The sequence below is a fragment of the Eptatretus burgeri genome, chromosome 3 (genome assembly GCF_056783735.1).
Source record: "Eptatretus burgeri isolate ZD-2024b chromosome 3, Ebu_testis_v1, whole genome shotgun sequence".
In the NCBI taxonomy this organism is placed as follows: domain Eukaryota; kingdom Metazoa; phylum Chordata; class Myxini; order Myxiniformes; family Myxinidae; genus Eptatretus; species Eptatretus burgeri.
This window is the reverse complement of record NC_140963.1, coordinates 103,296,667-103,314,973: the sequence shown is the minus strand read 5'-3', so window position 1 is coordinate 103,314,973 and position 18,307 is coordinate 103,296,667. Positions and strand designations below refer to the sequence as shown.

At 45.4% G+C, this 18,307-nt stretch overlaps 1 protein-coding gene across 10 annotated transcripts in view; it reads right to left on the bottom strand.

Moving 5' to 3' along the window:
- Positions 1-18,307, bottom strand: part of LOC147030564 (uncharacterized) — a 593,272-nt gene that overhangs the window by 377,264 nt on the left and 197,701 nt on the right. For all 10 annotated transcript variants that reach the window (XR_015056446.1, XR_015056445.1, XM_085874759.1 and 7 more), the window contains one exon: positions 17,286-17,394. Coding sequence is in view for 8 of the 10 variants with exons in the window: in XM_085874759.1 (XP_085730885.1) it covers positions 17,286-17,394 (109 nt within the window). In the remaining 2 variants the exon portion in view is untranslated. The remainder of the gene's footprint in view (positions 1-17,285; positions 17,395-18,307) is intronic.

Below are 18,307 nucleotides of genomic sequence, written 5' to 3'. Positions count from 1 at the left end.
TCGGCTTCACGCTGTAGAAACCAAGGCATTTCATATCATTGGCATCTCCCGCAATGAGGCTGAGTCTTTGTTCCTCTCACTCAATCACCGCAGGCTGGTCGGTGGTCTTTCTGTATTCTACCGTCTCCTCTCCAGCCTCGCCCCCCCTGCTCTCTCTGCAATTTGTCCCCACCACATTTCCACAGGGCGCTCAAGGTCCGCCAACAACCCCCTTCTGGTAAAACTACCAAAATCATGAATCACTGCTCACCTTCACTCTTTCATTCCTCTTTTTCCCCACCTTTGGAATAAACTCCCTCACTCTATTCATTCCCATTCTTCCCTCCAGGCCTTCAAAACAGCTGTTCACCACCACCTCTTATCATCCCCCATCCAAATCCTCGATCTTTTTTACCCCCGATAATCCACCCAAGCCCAACTCCTTCAAATTCCCTGCTTTCCTTCCTGAAAGTCCCTGGAATGTCCATCTTCTTTTCCCCATGTTCCCCGTCCCATCCCTCTCCCTTCCACAGATCTCCTAATGTCTCTGTTCCCCACTATTTTGTCCTTCCCACTCCCTCCCCTCCTGTCTCATGCCCCCCTTGATGTGCGTCGTGTGTTAGCTCTCATACGAGCCTCGACAAGGTGTACAAAAAAAAAAGGTGGGAACGGGTGTGGAAAGACTTATTTCTGCCTTGACTTGATTGACTTGACTTCAGAAGGGGGAGAAACTGCCTTGAGTGACTTACTTCTGTCATTCATTTTTAAACTTGAAAGCATCAAATCCACTTCACTTCACACATTAAAAATTCCTTGAAACCAAACGTTATGAATAAATATTGGATTCCATCATTAGTACACATATTCAATTCATTACGTACAAAGTTTTTCGAAGTATTGTTTAATTATATAGTTGGGAAAAGGTTATTTTAACCTCCGCCATCGAAGATGGATGGAGGTTACTGTTTTCACCCCTTTCTGTCTGTTTGTTTGTTTGTGAACAGTATTACGGAAAAACTCCTCGACGGATTTCGACGAAACTTGGTGGGGGGTGGGGGGGGGTTCGGTCTGGTCCAAGGATCATGCCATTAGATTTTGGACTTGGTCCAAAATCCAATATGGCCGCTATGGCGGGCATTTTGAAAAAATATTTGAATTTTTTTTCTTTGCATTTCTACATGTTATAAGTGATTTCCAACAAAAAAAACATGCCAAAATTATAATTGCGGCTGATTTTGGAACTTCAGGTGGATCTACCCACGTAAAATCAATTTCTGTCTCAAGGAATCTAGTTATGACGAATGAATTGAGTATGTAAAAGTTAAAAGTAAAAGGGAAAGTTGCAAACAATAACTCTGTGAGCACTGTTGCCGTCAAAATGAATGAATAGGATATCAGGTTCACTTGAGTGACCTCGCAGTGTTGGCGGCGGAGGTTTTGCACTCTCCCGAGTGCTCCCCCTCTAGTAACTCACTGTAATGTACTCAAGACAGGGATGAAGGCTCTGAAGTGAAAGAAACAGGTTTAATTTGGACACAGGCACAACACAGCACAGCACAGCATTGGAACATGGGCAGGTCACATGACTCAGCTTAACCACGCCCCAGTACACCCATGGATGTATGCATTATATCATAAACTACTGATACATCTCATCTAACCCCCCCCCCCCCAATTTATTTTATTGTTTTTTACAAATCAAGACGCTCAGGAGGCTTCCAGACACGAGCTGATCTACTCAGGGCGAGTGGAGGGCTGTCCTTGCTTGCAACTGCTGTAGGCTTCTCAATAAGGGGTACAAGGTCAGGAAGGAGTTCAGGTATATTGATGGGTGAATAGCTTCCATGAGGAAACACCTCAGGTTCAAACGCAGGTGGTGTTAATGCAGGACTGGGTGACAAAGACACTTGAGCTGGTTCAATGTTTGGCTCCCCATAACGTAACCTGAGTTGGTCAACATGTTTACGCAGACATCTACCATCACACAACTTCACAAGAAACATCATTTCAGCAATGTTATCGACAATGATGCCAGATAACCACTTGGTTCCACATCTGGATTTCAACACATATACAGGATCTTTGATCTGGAGGTTGCGGTATACCAGAAGTTTGGTCGTGATTACGTTTCTGTTGATACTTGTTATTCTCGACCTTGACCGTTACGTCCGGATGCACTCATGATAACCATGTTGTTAATTCATGACCCAACAGAAGCTTGGCAGGTGAGCGACTGGTGATTTTATGTGGTCTGGTGCAGTAGTTGAGCAACATACAAGCTCGACGAGATTGAATGGAGCCTTCCTTGACGCGGCTTAGACCTTTCTTGATGATCTAAACAGCACGTTCAGCTTAACAATAACTGGCAGGTTTTTTGGGGGCAGATGTGTAGTACTTAATGCCATTCATTTTACAAAAGTTCTGAGACTGTGAACTCATAAATGACAATCCATTATCTGATACAATGGAGTTTGGAATACCATGTTGCGTGAATATGGTACGTAGAGCTTCAATTGTTACAGCAAAGGATGAGGATGGCACCACGAGAGCTTCAATCCATTTGGAGTGGGCATCAACTATGACAAGGAAAAACTTTCCTTGTAATGGACCAGCATGGTCTATGTGTAGTCTGGACCATGGCTTTGATGGCCACGACCACATGGCCAATGGAAACTGTGGCAGTGTCTTGGCATGGGCTTGACAAGTGTAAAATGGCGTGTACTGGACTCAATGTCACTGTCCAAACCAGGCCACCAAACATGAGCTCGGGCAATAGCCTTCATGGTGATTATGCCTGGATGAGCATTGTGGAGTTCACTGATAATTTTCCCGTGGAGTTTAGGCGTAATGATCACTTCGCTATCCCAAAGCAGGCAGTCTGCATCAATAGAGAGCTCATCCTTCCAGATGAGGTACGGTTTCGCCCCTTCCGGTAGTGATGCCCAATTACGTGACATAACACAGCGGTTAATTTGTGACAAATTTGGATTGCTATTGGTAGCACAAGCAATCTGCTTAGCGGTTATGGACGCCTCATCATGAATGACGTTAGCCATGAGATGAATATTGCCAGATTGTGGAGGTTCTGGAATGGTTACGGGGAGCGGCAAGTGACTGAGCACATCAGCATAGTACATTTCCTTACCCGGGCAGTAAACCAATGAATAGTCACAACCAGCAAGGGCAATGCCCAATGTTGTACACGACCTGATGATGTGGGCAGAATGGCTTTAGTTTCTCCCAGGAGACCTAACAAGGGTTTGTGATCAGTCTCAATGGTAATATGTCTACTAAGGACATATTGGTGCATCTTTAAGGTACTCCAGACACACGCTAACGTCTCTCCTTCTACTTGAGCATAGCGACGTTCAGTGTCAAATACGGTTTGTGATGCATACGCAACAGGTTGTATATTACCGGTTCCATTTGTTTGCAACAACGCACACCCAATGCCATATGAAGAGCTATCACAACTGAGAATAAGTTCCTTGGATGGGTCATAATGGACAAGTAACGGTGAGGAGGACAGCATGGTTTTTGCGGCCTTGAACACTCTTGTTTGGGCAGCTTCCCATTTCCAGGCAACGCCTTTCCTGAGGATAAGATGCAGAGTCTCGACGGTTGTGCTTAGTTGAGGCAGAAAATAACCAAAGTAGGTCAACATACCTCGGAATGCATGAAATTCTGAAATGTTTTGTGGCATCGGTACATTCGCAATTGCTTCAACTTTGCTCAGAAAAGGCAAAATGCCTTGACAGATTTGATGACCCAGGTATTCAACGTCATGTGCCACAAAGGTACACTTATCATGCCTTTGGCGTAACCCAGCTTGTGACAGCCGATTGAGGACTTCGTTTAGGTTCTCGAGGTGTTCATGATGTGACTTTCCAGTCACTCGTATGCCCTCCTGGAACACGACTGCCTTTGGTGCAGTTTTCAATAATGTCTCCATCTTGTATTGGAAGATTGGTGCAGCAGAGCATATGCCAAATGGGCATCTGTTGTACATGTAGAGTCCTCAATGAGTGTTGATGCATGTATAGGGTTTGGAATCATCATCCAGTTCCATTTGAGCATAGGCATTGGTCAAGTCAAGCTTTGTGAATGTCTGGCCACCCATGAGAGTGGGGAACAGATGAACCTCTGCTTTTGGCAAAGGGTAGCCATCCAGCTTTGAATAGCAGTTGATCGTCATTTTGTAATCCCCACAAATGCACACTGTTCCATCTGCTTTGAGTATTGGAACGATAGGTGCTGCCCAGTCAGAGTACTAGACTGGTGAGATGATGCCCTCACTCTGCAGGTGGTCAAGCTCACATTCGATCATTGGTCGCATCATATAGGGCACAGGTCTAGCCTAATGGAACAATGGCTGAGCATCTGCAGAAACAAGAATCCTCACTTTGGGCCCTGAAAAGGTGACAACACCATGGCTGAACAGGCCAGGGTACTTGTTGAGCACGGTATTGTATCCAGCATCAGAGTTGGAGACTCTGTTTACGTCACTCCAATTAGGTCTGATTATCCGTAACCAATCTCGGCTGAAGAGGGTTGGTCCTTCTCCATGTACTATCAGTAGTGGTAGGACATGAGTGCTGTTTCCTTATCCTACAGTTACATTAGCTGAGCCAGCTACAGAAACCACCTCCTTGGTGTATGTTCTCAAGTCAGTAGATACAGGCCGGAGTGCAGGAACCTTTCTTGGAGGGGAGATGGAGGTGAACTTGCTCTGGCTCATGATTGACCTGGAAGTGCCGGTATCAATTTCCATCCTCACCGGAATCTTATCGATTGTTACATCAACGATAATTGGAGCATCGGAGCTCTTTGTTCCAACAGAGAAAACCTCATAAAGTTCCTCACTTGACTCTCGGCTGCAGGCCTGTGCTCCGTGACCTTTCATCCGTTGCATCAGGGTTCACCCCAATGTGATAAGCAGGAGACAAGTTCTTAGACTTGGATAAAGAACAACGACACTTCAAGTGTCCCTGCTTACCACAGTTGTCACAGGTATAATTCCTGTACCAGCATTGGAAAGCTTGATGATTAACACTACAACACAAAAGCATTACCCCAACCTTCCAGGTAGATTCAGAAATGTCAGGAGGTGGAGGTGAATTTGATGGTTCACTAAAACACTTCAGCTTGCAGCCAAAGGTTACCAACCGATGGGTCCTGCTGGATAACTTTTGACTTGTTCGAGATCACACCCAGGCTCACGGCAGTTTGCATACACACAGCGGCTATTTCCATGACTTTAGCCAAATTGGGGTCGGATTCAAAAAGGAGTTTCCACAGAATTGAGTCATCATTGATGCCTATTATAAAGAAATCATGTTACTGCTCTTCGAGTTTATCTGTAAACTCACAATGTTCGGCGAGTCGGTGTAAATCAGCCGTGAACTCAGATGCTGACTGACCATCTTGACGATGGTGGGTATAAAATGTATATCTCGAGACGATCTTACCCGGTTTAGGGTGATAATGTCTTTTCCCAAGATTGACGAGCTCTTCCTACCACTTGTCAAAAGTTTTGTCTGGAGCAAGAAGATCTTTGATGAGGCTGTACGTCGGGGCACCGCATACGGTCAGTAACACAGCTCACCGCCTTTCAGCGTCCCCATCGGTGTCCATTTTGTTTGCCATGAAGTACTGCTTCAGACGATCGGTGGAGTGTTCCCAATCATTCCCCACTGCATATTCTTGCAATATGCCGATGCACAAAGACACCCATCCTCGTCGCCACTGCAATGTACTTAATGGGCAGGGATGAAGGCTATGAAGTGGTAACAACAGGTTTAGTTCGGACATGGACACAACACAGCACAACACAGCACAGCACCGCATTGGAACATGGGCGGGTCACATCGCTCTGCATAACCACGCTCCGGTGCACCCACGTATGCATGCATTGTCATAAACTACTGATGCATCTCACTCACCTGAAAATATACTCTTTGTGGATACCCCGGGAACATGAGAAAATATAATTAGTCTACAGTTCGATCCCAAACTTCAGTTTCCCCGAGCAGAGACCCATAACCTACCTCTTCTACAACCCCTCCCTCCTCTCTGCCCCTTTCTCCTCTCACCTACACTCCTTTCCACCCTCCATCCTCGTCTCCACATCGTGTTCGACCAGATACATTCAAAACGGCTATTATAACTAATTCCCGAGCAGGGAACCCTACCCTTCCTCTTCAACTCCCCCTCCCTCCACTCCTCCAAATCTCTCTCCCACCCCCCTCTCTCCTCTCTCTCTCCCTCCTCACATCACATCTGACCAGATACATTCAAAATGGCTATTATAAGAAATTCTCAAGCAGGGAACCATAACCTCGCTCTTCTACTCCCCCTTCTCCCTCTCCCCCCTCCCACCCCTCTCTCTCTACCTCTCCCCCCTCCCACTCCTCTCTCTCTCTACCTCTCCCCCCTCCCACCCCTCTCTCTCTCTCTCTCTCCCCCTCCCCACATTGCGTTCAGCAAGATACAGTCTAAACAACTATTAGAATGCATTCTTTTTGTCTAAAAACGCCAATATTCATCCAATTTCTCACCATTTTTTTGAAACCGAGTCTTAAACCATCTTCGTGACGAAAAAAAATGAAATCAGATGGTGAATGAGAGTTAAGATAAAGCCTTGAGGGAGTCTGAATGGACTTTATATTCCAGGCCTTAATTTCACATAAAATGCATTTTGGTCTAAAAACGCTAATTTTAGGACAATTTTCTTCCCGTGTTTTTTTTTTGCAATTGAGTCTTAAACCATCTTATCGAGAATGAAAAATGAAATCAGATATCGAATTAGAGTTAAGAAAAATCTGTGAGAGTGGAAGAAAGTGCGAGCCTTTCAAAAGAGGCTGCGCAGAGAAAACAAAATGGCAGCGATTTGATTTTGAAGCCTCTCCCTGAAGTGGGAAGCCCTTCCCCCAAACGGACAGACCAACTGACTGGCAAAGATTGTATAGATTATACAGATGATCTTTGGAAATGGTCAAAGGAAGGATACCAAGAAGATTTCTTTCTTGTTTGACAACAAGAGAAGGCTTTTGATTATTTTTTTTGTTAATCCATTAATTTTACAGACTGCAGGATAGCATGGAGGTATGTGCACTTATTTGCCTCTAATCTGTTGAGCTTGGGTTTAATCCAGACCCAGCTATAAGGTTGTCGGCGGCATCATCATCATCATCATGGAAATGAGAATGCTGTAGCACCTGGTCACTGCATCCTGTAAACATTACGATAATTATGCATGCACGGGTGAGGGACTGAGGGTTCAGGGTAATTTGAATCTTCCCTGCAACCAATGCTTGTCAAGGCTGATTTTGAAAAGACGTCTCCGGTACTTTGCGGAAGATTATTCCAATCATCCACTCTCCGATGTGCGAAGAACTTATTCCTGAGTTCGAGGTGGCTCCTTTTTTTTTTAAAGATCTTTAAGGAGTGTCCTGTGGTGTTTGTGTTGTGTTGTTGGGTAAAGAAGTCGTCTGGGTCCAGTTTAACTGTTCTGTGTAAATTCTGGTACACCAGTATCATGTCCCCTCTTCTTCTCCAGTGGAGGAGGGAAAACATGTTCAGTTCAATTATCCTCATTTGATAGCTGAGATGGAAAATACTGGGGAAGAGTTTGGTGGTCCTCCTCTGCACCCTTTCAACCTTGTCAGCATCTAGTTTGAACCACTGATGCCAGAGGTAATTACCATACTCCAAGTGGGGATGAACAGGAGTCTTAAACAGCAGAGGGAGGGTCCTGATGTTCAGGTGGATGAAGGTCCTCTTGACATTCCCAACGATTTGGTATGCCATGCTGACAACGGTTGAGACATGTTGGTGAAAATTCAGCTTGTCGTCAACAACTGCTCCCAAATCATTTTCTGCAGCCATACTCTGGAATTCATTTCATCACAGTGTGTACCCTGGCATAAAAGATTACTCCTGCCTAAATGGAGGGCCTTACATTTTTGACTCATTGAAAGGGAGTTGCCATCTGTCAACCCAAGTGTCCACTCTGTCCAGGTCTGCTTCGAGAGCTTCATTGTCTGCAGCGACACATACGGGTCCATAGATCTTCATGTCATCTGCGAATATTTGTACCCTTGCCTGCACTTCCGATGGTAGGTCATTAATGAAGGCTACAAACAATGTCGGCCCGAGTACACTTCCTTGCTGTATTCTGCTATGTCCCAGAATCCAGGGAGATACAGCTCCATTGACGATGACACGTTGGACCGTGCAAGTCAAAAAGTTGCGAATCCAGGCTAGCATCTGTTCTTGGCATCCTTCTTGGTGTTCTGCAGGAGGAGGAGGAGGAGGAGGAGGAGGAGGAGGAGATTGGGACCATACTCTGATATACGTTAAACTGGGTGTCCGTCTGTTAACATTCGTTGGTAGATGTTAAAGGTCCCACGTTGTCTTTCACGAAGAGTGGGTGAGCTATTGCTGGCACCCTGAACAAATTATAAATTCCTGCTCACTCGGTCGAGTATCCTGCGTCAGAGTGGCAACCCGTCCAGGATTGTAACGCCGAGCCAAGAAATTGCTTCCGCAGCAGTGATGCTATGTGTAGAGCATGATTGATGATGATGGTAATGATGATGATGATGATGATGACATAATTTTATCTGAAGATGGATTACAGGAAGGTGGGTACAGCACATGAAGATGCGGTTCCTATCCTAAAACAGGTTTTTTATGCTGATCTCGATAGACTCCTGTCCAATCTCAAATTAGGTTTAATAATCATTAAACAGTTAATTCACAGATTAAACTTTTGTGATGACGTTTCAATCCATCAAGCAGACTCACAGTTACAACTTTTTTTTCTCAGGCCAACATGACTCCCAGACAATCCAAAATCCAGTAAGCTTTAAGGAAGACGTGATACAGGATGTGGAGATTCATCATCCTGTGCTGAGACAAAGATGGTTTGTGCAGTGACCCCCTCAGCTCACAAAATCCAAATGGTAACGGAACTTTGTGTCTGACCTCGAGAACCTTACGATTGTCTCAAAGAATGGAAAACTTTGTCCCACTGAGATGAAGCATTAAAAATAAAAACCTTAACATAAAGAATGAAAAACAACATAAATCTGTGCCTTTCAAGGTCAGCAAGGTCACAGGTGAATTGGAGGGGCAAATAAGTGGTGGAGTTAATTTTGCCATGACTTGAAAGTGGTAACATGTCAACAGTGTCCTTGTAAAGTAAGTCAGTTAATCAATCGGTGTTAACGGTTTCGCAACACTTTTACTATTCATGTCCAATGAATACCATTGGGTAATGATTACGACAAAATCAATGCTTCTTTTATTTCTTAATAATAATTAATCATTTAACCCCATCAAAACCTTTTACATAGACATGTGGTTGGAAGATAATGCTTTTTTTTAAATTCCATAAAGTCAACATCTTACTTCGTCTTTTCACTTGTCAGTTCTGGCAGGGAACAAGGATATCTTTGCTATCAAGATTTAAGTTCTATTCGCATCATGCAAACAATCTTTTAAAAAGCATCCTTTATCGTATATCTCTCTTGTGTCCTCTTGCCAATGAAATACTTGCCATGTGACAAAGCAGTCACATGGCAAGTATTACATTGGGTGGTTTGCCTTTGCCTTTCCCAATGGTAACTAATGCCAGCAGATGGGACACCCGCCTTGACGTGCATCCGAGGAATGGCATACTTTGTGATGCAACGACCAGCCTGTGAAACACCAATTGGACAGTTTATTGTCGTGTCGGGAATCGGACCCAGAAAATACAGCTCAAAGACAAATGCACGACGACTGCATCATCCTATCAGACCTTTACGGCATCATTGTAATTCAGGAAGACGTTCCTTGAAATGAATAACACCCAGAAGTTTAAAGGTTCCATCTTTGGCCTGCAGGGTGGATAGGAGAGAGAGCTTCATCCACCCAAATCTTTGCTATGGTATTTTCTGCAAGTGTTTTCTCGAGCTGAAGACAACAATGCATTCGTTTTTGAGTGTGCACTTTTGGGGGATGGGGGTGAATTGAGAAAAACAAGAGAAAAATAACATAATAGATGGAAGAAAGGGTTCGGGGGGGGGGAGATGTGGAGCAGAGGGGAAAGGGGGAGAAATACTAGGATTGAGCATGTGCGTGTTTGTGTATTTATATATATATATAATAAAGGAAGACCCATCTATATCTCTCACTTGTGAATGATGGGAATAACCAATCAGCTCTCACCCAATCAAATAAATCGACTCCTCCCATGCTCTTCGAGCCAAAGAAGATGCATAAAGCAACCAAGAAAGCCCACCAAGGAAAGCCCTTTGCTGTTTCAAACCCTTACCAGAGTTCCTCCACAACTGTAAAGACATTCACAAACAGTACCCACATGAGAATCCCAATGCTACACACCCCTCAGCTGCTGGACCGGTCGCATAATTTATTGGTGAATCATCAATGACAGCGCAGACAGCAGTGCATACCAAACCAAAGTGGCTCCCAAGCATGTACCATGAGCAAATGTCAAAAGCGACTGATAGCAGATGAAACACCTGCACATAGGCCTCCTTGTCCACCCTCAGCGCATGAACAGTTTTGCGCAGGGAAGCTCACCGGATGACGGAATTAGGGCAAATCCTTCAGGACAGCCACTCTTTGATGACAGGAGGAAAACCACGGGGTAAACTTCCCGGGTCAGTTTGCGGTAGTGTGTGTCAGTGTGGTGCTGAGGTGTTGTACACCAGATGGCGGTCTCCTTAGGTTAACCTGAGGCAGTCCCTTCGGGTGGTTGCCTCGAATGTCCTAACCCTAAGAGAGGATGATCACCTGTCTCTGTTATCATCTGAGCTCAAACGTTTGAACTTCGGCATTGCAGCACTCAATGAGGTTCGGAGAATGGATAGTGGTGAGATCATGGCAGGTGGTTACACCTACTATTGGTCTGGTCACTCTGATGGTAACCATACCCAAGGAGTTGCTGCATCTGTGTCCAATAAGCTGACTCCAATGATATTTGAGGTAACACCAGTCAACGAGCGCATTATGAGACTAAGGATACGTCACTCATTGGGTGTCATTTCCCTGGTCTCTGTATATGCTCCCACTGAGGCGATTGATCTCATCATGAAGGACGCATTCTATGCCATGCTCAAGTCTGTGGTTGATCAATGTCCCAAGCAAGATACTCTTCCAGTCTTGGGGGATTTCAATGCATCAACAGGCACTGATAGGGATGGTAATGAGACATGTGTTGGTTTCCATGGGTCTGGAACTGTGAATCAAGTTTTCATTAATTAAGGAACTGTGAATTGGTTTCCATGGGTCTGGAATAGCACCAAGTTCTTTGTTTTTGAAAGAAGTCATGGAATTAGGGTGGCTGGTTTATAGTTTCAACACTACAGTCTCATCGCTGGACTTGGTATTCCAATGTTGGAAGTGTGGCAAAGGAGAGTGACCATGTGCTCCTTGATGGTTGCTGGAGGATGATCCAGAACTGCAGGGTCTACCAGAGTGCTCAGTTCCTCAATACCAACCACATGCTAGTGGTAGCAACTCTGAAGTTGCAGTTTAAATCTGGGAGAATGGTGCCATTGCAGCTGAGACTGGATGTTGGCAAGCTCAAGGATGAGAGGGAAGCTGAGGAGTTTGCAACCAGGCTGAGTGGGGATTTGTGGGGGGGGGGCAGGGGAGGGGTGTCTGGGTGCTTTGGGGAATCTGGAAGAGTTGTGCAGTGCCTTCAGGACCACTATCCTTGATGTTGCCGATGGATGTCTTGGAACTCACCGTGGGGTGAAGAAGAATTTGGTCTCTCAAGGGGCACTGGATACCATTGACCAGAGTCACAGGGCCAGGCTTTATGGCAGAGATGAGCTGTTCAGGGAGTTGAGGCATAAAACTGTACATGCACTGATGGTGGTCAAGGAGGCCAATGTGCAAGGAATCTGTAAGGGGGTAGAGCATCACCTGTGATTGTCATTCTGCTTCCAGGGGAAATCACTCATTGCGACCTCCAAGCCCATCCTTCAGCATATTGCAGTTAGAGCGGAGGGTGGTGGACTCTTAACAGCGGAAGGCATGTTTGCCGGTTACTTTGAGTGCCTCTACCAGACTGATCCACCAGCTGTTGAGTTGGATATCAGAGGTGTTACTATCCCGATTGCTGACAATCCAATCAACTGTGATCCACCTTCGTTTGTGGAAACAGGCTGTGGAGAACCAGTTGAAATGGGGTAAAACTCCTGTGATCTGTGGCATCCATGTCGAACTTATCAAGGCTGGTGGAAATGTTGTACTAATGTCATTGCATGCAGTTCTGTGCTCTGCCTGGAACACAGGCATCATCCCAACTGACTGGAAGTGGACCCTTGTTGTCCCTTTCTGGAAAGGGAAGGGTGATCGCCAGGACTGCAACAACTACCAAGGGGTGACGTTGCTCTCAGTGCCGGGCAAGGTCTTTGCTCGGATAATTGTTGATAGGAATCACCACCATCTTGTGCCTTCGATATAGTTTGGCACCCTGCCCTGCTCACCAAACTCTCTTCCGATGGTATCCAAGGACATCTCCACTTATGGCTCGCAGACTTCCTCCTGTCACAGCGAACGTGTGGCCCTTGATGGAAATCTCTCATCCGCTCTTCCAATCCAGGTTGGAGTTCCTCAAGCCAGTGTTCTGGGCCCTGTAATTTCACTAGTTTTCATCAATGATCTCTCTGACTCTCAGGAAAATCTTCTTTATCTCTTTGCTGATAACTCCACCCTCTGATGTACCATCTGTCCCCATCAGATCAGCAAGCAGCAGCCTCTTCACTCTCTGCAGATTTGGATACAATCACAAGCTGGTTCAACACATGGAGCATGTCTTTCAACCCAGACAAATCTCATACTCTCACTGTGTCTCTCCAAAAGGACTGTCAGGATCCCCCCCCCCCCCACCCATATACTTTCTCAACAATACTCCTGATGAAGTCTTTCATTCAAGCTTCTGGGTCTTACTATCTGCCATGATCTTTCCTGGGAAAGCCACATCTCCAAGCTGGCTTCCAAAGCCAGCCTCCAACTGGGCATCCTCCATCGTGCAAAGCCATTCCTTAGCACACCTGAGCTCCTGGCCACATACAAAACTTTTGGCTGCAGCCTGATGGAGTACTGCTCTCCACTCTGTGCTGGTGCTCCCACCTCTCACCTTTCTCAGCTTCACGCTGTGGAAACCAAGGCATTAAGGATCTTTGGTGTCTACCACGATGAGGCTGAGTCTTTGGATCTCTCACTCTCTCACTGCAAGAATATCAGTGGCCTATCAAATACCATTTCCTCTCCGGCCTCGCCGCCCCCCCCCCCCACCGCTGCCCCATGATCTGTCTGAGATATGTCCCCTACATATTTCCGCAGTGCGTTCAAGGTCCGCCAACTACCCCCTTTTGGTAAAACTACCAAAATGAAGAATCAATGATCACCTTCACTCTTTCATTCCTCTTTTTTCCTGCCTTTGGAACAAACTCCCACACTCTCTTCAATCCCACTGTTCCCTCCAGCTCTTCAAAACAGCTGTTCACCACCATCTCTTATCTTCCCCCATCCAAAACCACGATCTTTTCTACCCCCACTAATCCACCCCAAGCCCACATCCTTCAAATTCCCTGCTTTCCTTCCTGAAAGTCCCTTTCATATAAGGACCTGAAAGTCCCTGTGATGTCCATCTTGTTTACCCCGTGTACCCTGCCCCATCCCTCTCCCTTCCAGAGATCTCTTCATGTCTCTGTTCCCCACTGTTTTTTTTCCTTCCCTCTTCCACCACTCGTCTCCTGCTCCCCTTGTTGTATGTTCTGTGTGTTAGCTCTCATACGAGCCTCGACAGTGTATCCAACAAAAAAATGTATATGACTTGAGCACCAGTGCCCAGAGCAGTCAGGCTTTATACCAAAGTAGTCAGCGATTGACCGTGTCCTTTCCCTTCGCGTTCTCACCGAATGCAGATGAGAGTTTCGGCAGGGGCTGCTTGCAGCCGATGATGTTCTCTGCAAAGCATTTGATTCAGTGAATTGGCATGCCCTCTGGAGGATTCTTGGTCTTTGGTAGGGTGCCACCAAGGTCATCAATCTGATGTCTGAACTATACTCTGCAACAGAGAGTGCTGCGAGATATGGTGAGGCCATCTTTGACTTATTTCCAGTTGATACTAGAGTTTGCCAGGGGTGAGTGCTGGCCCCCACACTTTTCAGTGCTTGTATGGACTGGATTCTGGGGAGGATGTCAGAAAGATCAGGCTGTGGTGCATCATTTGGGAATGTCAAGATCTCTGACCTTGATTTCACAGATGATGCAATCAGCATTGTGGAGACTCTGCATATCCCTTTGGGGGCCCTCTAGGTTCTGAATGAGGAGTCAGAGCTGCTGGGATTATAGGTTTCCTGGGACAAAACTAAGATCCAGGCTTTCACTGACATCTTGGATGCTGCGATCTTGTCTGTACCTGTTTGTGGTGAGGATGCTGAGGTCACGGAGAGATTAATTTACCTTGGCAGTGATATTCATGTCTCTGCTGGCTGTGAGCTTGCGGTCAATAGACGTCTGGGTTGGGTCTGGGGAGTCATGGATTCACTGGATTATGGGGTGTGGCACTGTGGGTACCTGTGCAGGAGGATGAAAGTCTGAGTCTTCAGGTCCTTGGTGCTTCCAGTCTTGCCCTACAGATGTGAGACTTGAACTCTGACCAGGGATCTGAGACAGACTTAATTCCTTTGGTACAAGGTCTCATTGGAGAATCCTTCTCCATCGCTGGTTGGACTTTGTGTCCCACAAGTGGTTGCTGAGACTCAAATGACATTTATTACCTGCATAGTCTGTGAGCATCAGCTGCTGCTGTATGGACATGTGGCTCATTTTCCTGACGCTGATCCTGCTCACCAGATTCTCTTTGCGAGGGAGCCTCGTGAGTGGAGGAGGAAAATGGGCCGGCCACTTGCAGCAGTTTGATTGGCATATCAAGGAGATTGGGATGGACCAGGCATCTGCCTGAGGGATGGCCAGATGGAGGCCCCTGGAGTAAGGCAGAAAGTGGATGCAGCAACACACTGCTCGAGCACATGTTCCCATACCTGACCTGACCTGATAGAGGCATCAAGAAAAAAATACCAAGACCTCAAGAATAAAGTGAAAAGATCCTGAAAGCTGAAGAATGCCAAAGTTGCACCATTGATAGTTGGAGCTAAGGAAATGATGATGAAGAACCTCACACAGATATTAAAAACCATCTCTGGGAATATTAATGCAAACAAACTACAATTGGAAGCCGTCCAGAGTTCAGTGATGATCCTGAAGAGAGTTCTCGGCACAAAACTTTGAGAACAGAAAACTTAACAGCTTGGTCCGTGAATCGTGACCCCTAATGAAAATGATGGTGATTACTTTGAGACCACCCTGGGAGGACCCCATATGTATACACACACACACACACACACACACACACACACACTCACATTGACATTTATTCGTATAGATATATCATATACATTGTTACGGCCCGGGGTTCGAAGTTCGCCATAAGGAGAAGCAATTGCGTTCCTTCCAAACACCTGGTCCTGAGGCCACCAGCCATGGATAACTCCGTGGCTTGCTTATCAATCATAAACACTGATTCATACCACCAATCATGGCAGGGTGTCACCACTTCACGTGGTCATCTTACCTTTGGATGACGATATCAATGCTCGTGCACTTGATGTGTACTTGTCTTAATCTGACATGATCAGGTGCAGCCGAGCGGAGCTGCCAAGTATGCACCAGCTAATGTGTCGAGCCAATTGGTGGGGTCGAACTTTCCAGGCTAACACTACATGTGGACTACGCCGGACCATTGGAGGAAAAAACACTACGAACTGAGTGCATTACAAGAACAAGTAATTTATTTGTAGCAAGGGCAAGGAAAGGGATGTGTACAGTAAGCAATGGGTTTAACACAAAAGATCTGAAGAGCAGAGAAAGCAGTGATGGGTGAGGTGCAGCAAAAGAAAAGCAATTATTTACAAACACAAGTGACACAGTACACAGTTACCCTGATCCTTATCTTATACAATCTTAATTATGCTACCAAAACAGGAACCATCACCATCATTCCCTGAGAAAGTTATAAAGCCCAGAGAGAGGGAGAGAGAGGGAGAGAGGGAGAGAACGAGGTGACTTCAACGTCTTTGTTTCCAGGTAAGGTTGATGGACCGAAGCAAATCCAGTCATTGAATCAGGGGAAGGGGGGGGTGGTGAGGGGTGCGGTGATATTTGGATCATAGTGGAAACTCATTAATACTTGAGGAAAGCTCGTTGAGGGTGAATTGGCAACAGTGACGATGGCAACATATATCAAAGACTGCACCGTGCACCTCTTAGCTTCACTCGACCTAATGATTAGAGACGAGGCGTACGGTACCAATTATCGTCGTGCTTGGCTGATTCGACGGTCCGATGGGTATGGTATCGGAAGTGAAAATGACATAATCCGGCCTGGGACTGCCGACTCAGCTGACTGTTATGGTTGCATTGAGGTGACTCACTAGACTCATAACCAGGCAAATGGAAAGAACTGCGGAACTCCAACAATATATTCTGCCAAAATAGTAGAATTTTTGATCACGTCTCGTCCTTCCATTTCACTTTCTCGTTGCATACTCACCTGCATTCCTCTTCCTCTCATCTCCTGATCCCCCTTATCCCCCACAACCCCCCCTTCTCACTCTAACCATCTCAACTTTATATTTTTCTCCTTCCTTTTATTTACCATCTCAACTTACCCCCTGCTTATGTAATATCAAGATGACCCCTTTTATGCTGCAGAATGAATAACTCTTGCTGCAATCAAATTGTATCTCAAGTGACAAATGTTCACTGGGGCTTGGATCCATTTCAACTCTACCTTGTGAGCAACCTTGTAATGAATGTACTAAAGCTGTCAAAAACCTTTGCATAAATCACCTATCTAAGACCATATCTACAAGAACATTCAACTGCATTTGTGTAAAGACCTGAAATATTAGAGGACTGGTGTCTGGGTGAAAGAATTATGGCCTCATGAGTTACAGTTAAATCTCTTATGCACAAATGGGAACGCTCAAATATGAAAAGCATCTCATGAATCACTTGATCTCTTTTGAATGGTAGCAATTGTCAGAGCGAACATTGACAACGTTACGGAGCATGTCATCATCGATACTTCAAGCATCTTCAATTGCCACCAAAATCAAGATAGACACTTATATTGTCACCACAATCAACATAGATATCCAATTCTAACCCATGATATGTATTACTCCCATTAACCTTTCCTAACCCAACCATCTTACTTGCTCATTTCAGTGTTTCCTCCCCTCCTCCCTCTCCTCTTTTCTTGTTCGTTCATTCCCTTGATGTTTTTCCGACTGCAGTTCTCCCTTGTATTTCCCAGTCTCACTCCTGCAAATAAAATTAAAATATTCATCAAGAAACACTCTACAATGACCACCACAATCAGTGTCGATACTTCAATAATCTACAATGGCCAGTGGCCACCACAATCATGATAGAGGATTTAAAGATGGACTGGCCCCCATAATCATCATATCGACCAAACATCCGAAATGACCATCACAACCGTCACAGAAATTTCAAACATCTTCATTGACCATCACACTCTGCAGATCTCAATCTTGTAGATAAACTTTAGGGATGAACTTGAGGATCTTAATACTCATCAAGCTCTTTGTAAAAAATAAAAATAAAACAGGTAAACATATCCCAAGACATTCAAGTATCTTGTACAGCCTTTGCCACATATTGTCCAGGTTATTTTAAGATCAGTAGTTGCACCATCAAAGTTTATTTTATGTTTAATTTCTAAGAAGTTACCGAGCACAGAATGATGAAGTGCAGATGGAGGGTACAGGGATATTGGCAGGACTAGTCGGTAACTTGAGTATGGATGGGTGATTGTTTACATCTGTGCTGAATGGGATGTTTGTGAGAGGGTCTCGTCAATGGATAGATGTGTGGTCGGTGTTGTATATTCTTCACCATAAACGCAGCTTTGCCAACCCCCCAAATAAATAAATAAATAAAATCCACAAGATAATTTTTTCCCCATTTGTATTTTAACATCCTGGTGATGTCCGTGAGCCTGCCACAGTTTTCTCAGTGTCATGACAACGGTGTAATCTCTTTCTCATTTTAATTTCTTTTCTTTTCTCAGTGGAACCATTAAACTCAGCCACCCTCTCCTCCACCCATTCCCAAATGAAATACAGTCAACCCCCGCTTCATCGCGGTTCACCTATCGCGCCCCCGCTTCATCGCGGTTCACCGATCGCGCCCCCGCTTCATCGCGGGTTTT